An 11,544-nucleotide genomic window follows, 5' to 3' on the forward strand; every position below is an offset into this window, starting at 1 on the left:
TTACAGTCACACAGCTCACAGCATTACAGTCATTCAGCTCACAGCATTACAGTCACACAGCTCACAGCATTACAGTCACACAACTCACAGCATTACAGTCACACAGATCACAGCATTACAGTCACACAGCATTGCAGTCACACAGATCACAGCATTACAGTCACACAACTTACAGCATTACAGTCACACAGCTCACATCATTACAGTCACACAGCTCACAGCATTACAGTCACACAGCATTACAGTCACACAACTCACAGCATTACAGTCACACAACTCACAGCATTACAGTCACACAACTCACAGCATTACAGTCACACAAATCACAGCATTGCAGTCACACAGATCACAGCATTACAGTCACACAACTCACAGCATTACAGTCACACAGCTCACAGCATTACAGTCACACAGATCACAGCATTACAGTCACACAGCTCACAGCATTACAGTCACACAGCTCACAGCATTACAGTCACACAGATCACAGCATTACAGTCACACAGATCACAGCATTACAGTCACACAGCTCACAGCATTACAGTCACACAGCTCACAGCATTACAGTCACACAGATCACAGCATTACAGTCACACAGCTCACAGCATTACAGTCACACAGATCACAGCATTACAGTCACACAGATCACAGCATTACAGTCACACAGCTCACAGCATTACAGTCACACAGATAACAGCATTACAGTCACACAGCTCACAGCATTACAGTCACACAGATCCCAGCATTACAGTCACACAGATCACAGCATTACAGTCACACACTTGGATCTATTTCAAGTGAGTGAGCAAGTTAAATAATGTATTTCTCAAGGTTGCCATGGCAATAACACGGACAAGAGATCCGTTGGTGGGACAAGAGGGGATGGAGAGCGCATGGAGTGTTTGGCTCAAGGAGCCGTGACTCACTCTCTGAGAATGAAGAGGAAAGGTGAGGAGGGGCAACAGTGCCAAGGCATTGTGTACTTGGTAAGTAATAAAAAGCATTATCACAAATGATCACACCCAACAGAAACATATGTAAAAACAGTAGCCAAATGATCGCCTCTCTTGACATGGCATATACCCTGATAAAAAATTCTGGAATTTTCATGCTGAAAAGATAACCATACTCAGGTAATTGTTAGATAGCCATAGTAAGGTATTTGTTGTGGAAAGGCAGCACATATTGCTACATCAGGAAGTACAATTGGGGTAATCAGTGGCGATTTTAGCATGTAAATCTTGGTGGGGAAAACTCCCCCCAAAATGTTTATGCATGCCAGCAAAGCCACTACACAACGCAACACCAAACAATACATTAATTGGACTATAACGGTGACAAACAGTGCCCACAAACTCTTAGGGCCTACATAAATATTTACCACTGCTACACCTGACTGTCAGTGGAGCCTTCATTCAGCCTTATTTATTGGCTTTAAAAACAAACATCGCTGATATGGCTGACTTTCTTAAACAAATGTGGTTTTTACTGACAATTGAGATCTACAAACTATGACATAAGGGGAGGACGAGTGGCTAAGAGGGAATCCGTACTTTCCAATAAGACTTAATGAGCGAGCTAGGACAGACGTAGTCAATATAACTATTTGTTCAGCACTTTTGAAATGTATAGCGACAGAACTTCAGAACATGGGCCTTTCTTACAGTATTCTCCCTATACCCCAAGTCAAAACTGTAGGATAAATAAAGGGGGCATATAAGCAGACAATGAAAGCTTTGACAATATTCGATGATGACATTTCTTTAAAACAGGCTAGAGGCTACATGTGCACCACCAAGTCAGAACAGTAGACTAAATTATGAGGGGAAAAGGGACCAAATTAAGGTGAGGCACATGGGCTACTGACAGCTTACTACACAACATACCGTTAGTATTACATTCTTAGCTACAGGATACATATTTCTCTGGCATATTACATAATTTATGCAGCAGCATATAAGACATTGTTGGACAAATTACCACCTCCAAACGGCAAGTGCGGGGAGCTGGCACAGGACGCACTGGTGCGTAAAGGCGCACTGGGGACAACGTGCGTAAAGCCGGCGCAGGATTTACTGGACCCTGGAGGCGTACAGGAGACCAGGAGCGCTGAGCCGGCACAACCCGTCCTGGACAGATACCCACTTTAGCACGACAAGTGCGAGGAGCTGGCACAGAACGCACCGGGCTGTAGAGGCACACGGAAGACACGGTGCGTAGAATCGGAAAACATGGCACCTGAACGGTGACCAACTCCACATGGTAAGTACAGGGAGTTGGTTCTGGTTCCCACCTTGGCTCCCCCAACTACCCCGTGTGCCCCCCGAGGCTGACTCTCGGGCTTCCATCGTGGCCGCGAATCCCGGTGTCGTCGTTGTTATTCCTTCGCTGCCTCCGCCTGCTTCCATGGCAGGCTTTCGTATCTTGCCAAGACTTCCTCCCAAGTCCAGGACATTCTCTCCTCGACCACTTCCAAAGACCAGGATGCCATCTCCTCCCGGGCACGCTGCTTGGTCCAGTTGGGGTGGGATATTCTGTCACGATCGTCTGTGGACCAAGGCGCAGTGTGCGTAGAGTTCCACATGTTTTAATAAATGAAACTCACCAAAAACAATACAGCGCAAATGAACCGTGTAGTAAATGCAGTGTTCACAGGCACTACACAAAAACAAGATCCCACACACAACAAGTGGAAAAAGGCTGCCTAAATCTGATCCCCAATCAGAGACAACGATAGACAGCTGCCCCTGATTGGGATCCATACCAGGCCAACATAGAAAAGGAAAAACTAGACTACCCACTAGACTACCCACCCTAGTCACACCCTTGTTGAGCTGTGCTCACTTGAACAGGGAGGTGGCTCGGCGGTCCTTTGTGGGCAAATTTTGTCATCAACTTTGTCATCAGCCTGTCATTCTCTGGATTTATGGTGCTTTCAAGACAACTGAGAACTCTGAAAAAAACTATGTTGAATCATGACGCTAGTGATCTACAGGTCAGAGCTCTAGCAAGAAGCCCGGTTTCCCGACTTGGAATTCCAAGTTGGAATACTGTTTAAAATGTTTTTTTCCCAGTCAGACCTTGTTTCTTTCAGAGTTCACAGTTGTCTTGAACTCACTGAAGTCTGAGATTTCCCAGTTCCGATTTTCCAGTTGTTTTGAACACAGCAGAAGTCTTGCTGGATTGACAGTCCGGCCAATGTTGAATGTTTACCCTTTTAAGCTTGGAAAAGAGACACTTAAACCCAGACTTGGACCACACATTCACTCCACTGAATTGCAGGATAGTGATTGCTTTGCAATGCTTGCAATTAGACACTGATTTCTTCCAAATCACTCACTGTTGAATTGGCAATTTGCAATTTATTGTGTAATGTTTATGTCCAATGGTCGATGAGGACCGATACGTTTTATCTATAATTTATCTTCATATGATCAAGGATTAAAAAGGATTTTCCAGTAAATTGTCGACTTGATTCATGATGATGATTGCTAGCTAAGATTTTGAAAGTGTGATGTTGACAAGATCAGTCCAATCATATAACGTGATTTGACATCATTTTATCTGTGGCCAATGACCTTGAGCCTTCTCGAACGGGCACTTCTTATTTAACTCTATCGACAGCACTTGGAGGTGACTAGTGTCCTCATGAGTGACAGAACACTGAGCCAATCACGGTGCAACTAGAGAACATTACCAACCCCTACGCTCTGTATTTTCGGCTGGCTGACCCACCCCCACAGAAAGCACTGAGTTAGGCTGAAACACCTGCATTTTGGAGCTGCCTTACTCAAGAAAGCAAAAAAACAGACCATGTTTGTATACTGTACGGCTCAATGATACCATTTTTGTACATTGTTTGCAAACTGATATGCGACACATATTAATGCCAAAATAACATGTAAAACAGGCAAACCTCCCCCCAAAAATGTATATATATTTTTTTATTGCTAAACAGGTGGTGCTCAAAACAGGTCGCCATCGTGGGTAATCAATATTACAAGCGCAACTGCACCGCTGTATATCTGATTGGTGTTATCTGGTAAGACAAAGGTATATTTGCCTGCAACTTTAAGGAGGATTCAGTAGATCACAACCCAGTAAACCATCATCACCTTATAGCCATGATATTCTAACATGGGTTTCTGTAACATGCTGTGAGACATAGAGGAATGCATGCAGCCTCAGGCCTTGCTCCAAACCACAACAACAAGCCCCATTGGGTGAATAGCTCGAACACCGAGCTGGTTGGTGTAGTTGTCCCTGTTTCTAGGAATAACTGGTTGTGCTGAGAGATAACATTGGCTGATTGAGAGCATGATGGTTCAAAACATGATTGTTTAAGTAAAAGTATAAAGCTTCTATGAGGTCAATAATATTAAAAAAGGTGTCTGTGATATCAGGACAAGCCTACTAGCAGCTTTCATTCATTGGTAGGCAAGGCATCCTGTTTCACACCTTCAGTACAGTATCTAACTGGACCTGTCTGCAATCAGGTGCTGAATTAAAGAGCAGCACAGTGAGCAACAGTTCTGCTTTGCACTTGACCTATATTCCATGAGGTTTACTGGCAAGCTTCTAATCCCTTGTCTTGGAACACATTTGACTATGTAAAGCTATGTAGAGAGGTGATCCTGTTCAACTACATGACAGTTTGTATAACCAGCTGTTATCATATTTCACCTCAGGCTTTAGCACTCCAACAGGTCCACTTCGACAGGTCCCTTATGCCCTACCCCCACCATGTTTTTCCAAACAGGGTTCAAATGCCAGGTAATAATTTGGTCAGAAACTAAAAGTATTCTGTTACACTGTACTACTCCTCCCTCTTCTCCCTTCACCCAGAGGCCTGCCCAATGAGAGTTAGCCCTTTGGCCCCTCCCACTGGGAAGGCTCTTAAAACCAGTGCTGTAACTCATTCTCTGTCTATCCACTCGGGTTTCCCCAGCACTCCAGACAAGCCTGCCTACCACTCTGTCTCGCCCCTCAGTGTCCTTTACTCACCAACCGCTCAAGACCAGCCAGGATGTCGGTCAGGAAAACTACCAGCTACACCGTCAAGTCCTCTTCCTCTGGGGCAGCCCCTCGCAGCTTCAGCAGCATGTCCTACTCTGGACCCAGCCAGGGGGCCTCTCGCCAGAGCTACAGCGCCCGTAGCTCCTATGGAGGGGCCAACAGGGGCATGGGAGGTGGGTTCGGGGCCGGTGGTGGAGGCGGCAGCTACATTTCCAGCTCCTCTGCCTATGGAGGTGGCATGGGCCTGGGGATGGGGATGGGTATGGGGATGGGTATGGGGATGGGTGGTGGCGTTCATGCCCCCATCACCGCTGTCCAGGTGAACAAGAGTCTGCTAGCCCCCCTCAACCTGGCCATCGACCCCAACATCCAGATCGTCCGCACCAATGAGAAAGAACAGATCAAAGGTCTCAACAACCGCTTCGCCTCCTTCATTGATAAGGTCAGTCCTGGTAACCTGTCCCTGTCTATCCGTCTGTCTGTATTTCTATCTGTGTCTATCAATATCTCTGACAATGTACTTTGCCATGAGCTTAAACTGCTAGAAAACTTTAGACTTTGAATGAAAAAGGGAAGTACAGAGTACAGACAATCTGTGGGATTGTATGAATCTATCTCTATTAGCTATTACAATGCAACAAGTCTGTTGTGTAATGAACGTGGAACAGTGGAGAATATCTATAGAAAAGTCCACGTTGTGAAATGCTGGTACACGCCGTGGGAGATCTGTTACAGTGTGTTAGGTTGAATACACGCACAAGCAAAGTCATCAGCTTGGAAAAGGGAAGAAAACCTTGACTTGTCTGAGACTGAACGCAGTCAAGCAAACTGCTTGTGCTAGTTTTCTATGGGGTCTCAAGAATTCCCATGTAATGGTTTTGCAGTAATTGCCCTTTTATATGATGAAAAGAGAAGTGCAGCAGGGTGGGGTGGGGTAGAGACTTTCTACAGAGGGGTGTGTCTGTCTCTGGTTAGAGTAGCTAGTGATCTGGTTTACCTTGGGAATGGCTGCCTGCTCTACCCCTGCGGAGGGGTGTGGACTGCCCCTGTGGAGGGGTGTGGACTGCCCCTGTGGAAGGGTGTGGCCCTGCCCCTGCGGAGGGGTGTGGCCCGCCCCTGCCCTGCTGGACACTCCAAAAAAGGTCACACTCCTGCAACACAGACAGGACCATTTTATCATCACCATCATTGTTACGTTTACATACTTTTTATATTCTTAACAAGTCTTGGAACAATGGAATGAAATTCAATGAAAGGGTAGTCTATAGGAAAACATGGAGGGCAACATCGGAACACGGTCAAACATCAATACATAACATTTAAAAGTGATAACAATGTTTCATATTGCTTTAGTTTAATTGATGCCTGGGGGCCGTTTTCTTAATAGCTTCTCTACTGACTTATCTGTCCCATATGCTTTAGCCTGCACCACTGGGTTCATATTTAAAAAGGGCAGCTGGCTAACACCAGTGGATTGGTTACATACCAAGGAACAAAACTAATCAGAAAGGGGTTTTACCACTGCATGTTTCTAAAGGGAATAGATAATAGTTTGCAGATGGCCCCTCCTTTTTAATCTTGTGATAACAATTCCCTTTCCTACTTATTTCTAAGTATTGACTCTAATTGCAGTTGAGGCAGCCATTTTATGATCATTCCAGAGGCTCAGTCAGTTGCAATGTCCACTGACAGCCATCTATTTATTTATTTGATCCCCCTATTATTGATGAGCCAACATCCTCTCCCCCTCCCCCATTACACCTACCTGTATACTGCAGTTAAATATTTACCTTCTAGTTGGTTGGATTGGCTTTGTCACGTTCCTCTCAATTCTCTCTCAGGCGGGTGGTCGCCACACCTCCCGACCGCGCCCTTTTAACACAGGAAAAACATGAAGGACGTCTAAATAACTCTATCCCCAGATCTTTCCATCTCCCCCTCTGCCTCCTGTCAGGATGCACATCATACTTTCCTTGGAAAAATGGTTTGCTAGGTCTATCCTCAAAACATCCGTCCCCACAAGCTCCAAACACTCATTTAAACAATAAACACCCTAATTTCTCCATCGGAGGATTAGAAAGTTCACATGAGGATGACATGAGGATAGTCATGGATGAGTCATGTTAACCCACCATCGATGTTCCTTTTATGGTGCCCTTTTATGGGAGAACAGAGAAAAGTCCAGAAATGGAACAATAAATTGTGATAATTTGATAAACTGGTGATCAATGTGCTTATCAAATTAATCAACATCTACCCCCTCTTACACAACACACAGGTACGCTTCCTGGAACAGCAGAACAAGATGCTGGAGACCAAGTGGAACCTCCTCCAGGGACAGACCACCACCCGCTCCAACATCGACGCCATGTTCGAGGCTTACATCTCCAACCTGCGCAGACAGCTGGACGGTCTGGGCAATGACAAGATGAAGCTTGAGGCTGACCTGCACAACATGCAGGGCCTGGTGGAGGACTTCAAGAACAAGTGAGTTCGCTATTCATGTCTCTGTCTTCAATTAACAGATGTCGTCAGCCACATTTTCAGAAAAGACTTTGCTTGGGCCTCTGCCTGGCCAGGATATAGTACCATTGGAGGGGTGCAGTAAAGGATCAGGGAAAGCCTGCTAGTAGAGGGAGTTTTTTTATTTAATCAGTAACACAGGACACACCAGTATTGTGTAATCTCAGTACTATAGATGGACAACACCCAACTATAGTCCATTCTCTTCACATCGTAGTGATTACTACACTGAACTGGCATGTCCTGGAGGAAACATTAGATTTTACTTGACTGGAGGTGAAAGTCATTTAGATGACTGGATGTCTTTCAGCTTCGCTTACACAGATTGTTGCATCATGGCAACGGAACACACACCAGTGCACCAATCTGTCAGTCCTGACAAATGATATGAGCACATTAGCAGTCTGTGTCCTCAGGGGGAAATTGCACAAAATAAAGAAACACCTCACAATCTCCGCCCAGATTGAAGAGTGCAGAGTAGAAAAGGATTCCCAGAGGCATAGTTGTTGTGAACGTAGCATTCATGCCCCCTAGTGTGAAAACGGTATATTAACTCTATTACTATACCATAATAATAAATAGTTACAATTATGACATTGAAATATATCAAATCAAATGTCGAATATATTCATATCTGAACTAAAAGCTAACATTGCTCACAATCTTCTCCCCAGGTATGAAGATGAGATCAACAAGCGAACCGAGTGTGAAAACGACTTTGTGCTGATCAAGAAGGTTAGCTACTTAAGTTTTTATCCCGTCAGTTTTTATGGCTTTGTTTTGTTGTCATCTTGTCAACTTGTTAACATATGGATTGTGGATGTTCCTCTCAGGATGTGGACGAGGCCTACATGAACAAGGTTGAGCTGGAGGCTAAGTTGGAGAGCCTAACAGATGAAATCAACTTCCTGAGGCAGATCTATGAGGAGGTATGGCACTGAGCTCATCACTTAGCTACTTCCTGTTTACATTACTCCATAACAGTTGAGTTCAAAACAAATACCTCAAGCCATAACCTTATATAATGTATCTGACTCCATCTATCTACCTAATCTGCTAGTCAATTATTAGTGACTCTTTGGATCTTAATTACTATGATATTATTGACTCTTCGGATCTTAATTAGGATGATATTATTGACTCTTCAGTTCTTAATTACTATGATATTTTTGACTCTTCGGTCCTTAATTAGACACTCATTCATTATAACCAGATGTGTTATTGGCAGCTTCCAACAATCGCCTGGATTTGTTTTTTTCTTTTATTTATTTAGTTATTGAGCTATGGCATATGGTGTTGTTTGTTGTATACACTGGAATGGGTCTCTCTCTCATGCTGGATCTGCAGTTTTACTGACATCTGTTAGGCATCTTGACTTTGAAGTCAAACTGCTGGAATCAATCTGGTTGGTTTTTCATCTCTGGGGTAGACTGAAGTCTGAAAGTCTTGTCTGTAATAGGCCAAGTGTTTGATGGTCTCTCTCTCTCTCTCCTTCTCTCTCTCCAGGAGCTGCGTGAGTTGCAGGGCCAGATCAAGGACACCTCAGTGGTGGTTGAGATGGACAACAGCCGTAACCTGGACATGGACTCCATTGTGGCTGAAGTACGTGCCCAGTATGAGGACATCGCCAACAAGAGCCGGGCTGAGGCCGAGACATGGTACAAGAGCAAGGTATAGTAATGGGCTCCTCTATAGTAGATAAACATGGTTTCTCCCTTTGGCATCTTATGTTCAGGGCTGCTAATAGCCTTTCAGTACACTGAAAAGGTTGATGTAAAGTCACGTGTTTTCCACACCGACCATGAATCACTAACGAACCCTCTTCTTTCTTGCTGTTGGATGTTTAGTATGAGGAGATGCAGACATCTGCCACCAGATATGGAGATGACCTGCGATCCACCAAGACAGAGATCGCTGATCTGAACCGTATGATCCAGAGGCTGCAGTCTGAGATCGACTCGGTCAAGGGACAGGTACACAACCAAGACTCTCAGTGCTAATAAAGTACAATCTTATCTTAAGTGTTAGATTTGTGGCATGTAGACTCACGTGATGTTGACAGAATATAGTATTTTCCAAAGGCATTTGATTATAAGCAGAAATGATGACTTGCCGTGTCTTCGTCTTGTGTTAGCGTGCCAACCTGGAGAACCAGATCGCCGAGGCTGAGGAGCGCGGGGAGATGGCGGTGAAGGACGCCAAGCTCCGCATCAGGGACCTGGAGGATGCCCTCCAGAGAGCCAAGCAGGACATGGCCCGTCAGATCAGAGAATACCAGGAGCTGATGAATGTCAAACTGGCCCTGGACATTGAGATCGCCACCTACAGGAAGCTGCTGGAGGGAGAGGAGGACAGGTGAGATATAACCATGAAAATAGTACACGTCAGCTTGAAAGTACAGTATTATATAGCAATGAAAATACTGTATATTACCAGAAACTAACATTTTCAATTTGTCTTCTTTTCACAACCAGGATAGCAACTGGTATTCAGTCCATCAACATCTCCAAACAGAGCTGTAAGTACATGCCTTCCTCACACCATTTAGCAGACACATTTATCAAAATAAAACCCAGTGTTTTTCACCTTCTGTTTTGTGGTGCATTTAAAAACATCCATGATATTCATGTTAAGCCAACCTGTAGTCACCAGCTGTCTCTCTCTGTGTCACCTTACAGCAAGCTACAACTCCTTCCCTATGGAGAGTGCTAACAGCACCTACAGCAGTGGCTACTCCAGTGGTTTCGGCGGTGGTTTCGGTGGTGGATACGGCAGTGGATACGGCGGTGGATACAGTGGCAGCAACTACAGCTCCGGTAGCGGCTACGGTGGCGGCAGCACCTCCAACGTCACCACCCAGAACAAGAAGAGTGTCGTCATCAAGATGATCGAGACCAAGGACGGAAAAGTTGTCTCCGAGTCCTCCGAAGTGGTTGATGATTGAGCGGCTGGATAATGCCCTCTTGTCTACTCTCTTGATCACCATTCCACTACAGTGTAACAATTAAAGTCAAAGGCAAACAATGTTACATGAGCACAAATATAAATGTGGCTGTTAAGCAATAAACAGTTTTAATCCAACCAAAGATTTTAAGGGGACCACAGAATATTTTTCTTGTTCATACTGTATGTCTTATGCCTTTTCTAATTCTGTACTAAAACTAAATGCTTGCAGGAAATTAGCAAAAAATGAAGTTGCAACTTGTAGAACATTCTGTCCAAACCTCTGCAACCCTGATAACTGTAAAGAGGGCCATTCTCTGAGTTCAGTGGCATGAAATGAATGATAATGTGTTCTGTCCATGACAACCGGTGCTCAGAGTGGGTGTGAATGTTGACAGTGCAGCACCAGTGTTCTTGGTCAACCTGTCTAAAATGTCTGCTATGCTAGATAGTAGTGCATGTCTTCCCTGTTGTGTTCTGTTGGACCCCAAAGAAGCTTCCCACCGTTGCCTGAGGTGCTGTTTTTGCTACCAAACAATTAAATGTGTTTTTACTGAAAAACGTATTTTGTTGTGTGAGTTTCACGTCTTTATTCCTGCACGCTCAAATTCTTGTAAAAGTTTCTCCCAACATGGGTTTCATACATAGTCTCAGTCGATATGAAGTCAGTACTGAGATAATGCTGGTAAAACTGAAAAGGAAGGAGACAGAATCATCCAGTGGTAGTAAAGGAGAAGATACGCATTGAGGGCGATGTGCAGAGCACCTAAACAAACAACTTCTCACCTGCACACAAGCCTTTCTTCAGCTATTATACTGTATTCCATTCCATTCCTTTCTTCAGCTTTAATACTGTATTCCATTCCATTCCTTTCTTCAGCTTTAATACTGTATTCCATTCCATTCCTTTCTTCAGCTATTATACTGTATTGCATTCCATTCCTTTCTTCAGCTATTATACTGTATTGCATTCCATTCCTTTCTTCAGCTATTATACTGTATTGCATTCCATTCCTTTCTTCAGCTATTATACTGTATTGCATTCCATTCCTTTCCTCAGCT

General features: G+C 44.3%; 1 protein-coding gene across 1 annotated transcript; it reads left to right on the forward strand.

Moving 5' to 3' along the window:
- The first annotated feature begins 4,909 nt into the window (after positions 1 to 4,909).
- LOC118360606 (keratin, type II cytoskeletal 8) lies at positions 4,910 to 11,047 on the forward strand. Its single transcript, XM_035739848.2, has 9 exons — positions 4,910 to 5,458; positions 7,295 to 7,503; positions 8,214 to 8,274; positions 8,373 to 8,468; positions 9,046 to 9,210; positions 9,387 to 9,512; positions 9,674 to 9,894; positions 10,014 to 10,057; positions 10,218 to 11,047. The coding sequence occupies exons 1-9, from the start codon at positions 5,027 to 5,029 to the stop codon at positions 10,481 to 10,483; spliced, it is 1,620 nt and encodes a 539-aa protein (XP_035595741.1). The 5' UTR covers positions 4,910 to 5,026; the 3' UTR covers positions 10,484 to 11,047.
- Positions 11,048 to 11,544: the final 497 nt, after the last annotated feature.

The sequence above is a fragment of the Oncorhynchus keta genome, chromosome 28 (genome assembly GCF_023373465.1).
Source record: "Oncorhynchus keta strain PuntledgeMale-10-30-2019 chromosome 28, Oket_V2, whole genome shotgun sequence".
Taxonomy (NCBI): Eukaryota; Metazoa; Chordata; class Actinopteri; order Salmoniformes; family Salmonidae; genus Oncorhynchus; species Oncorhynchus keta.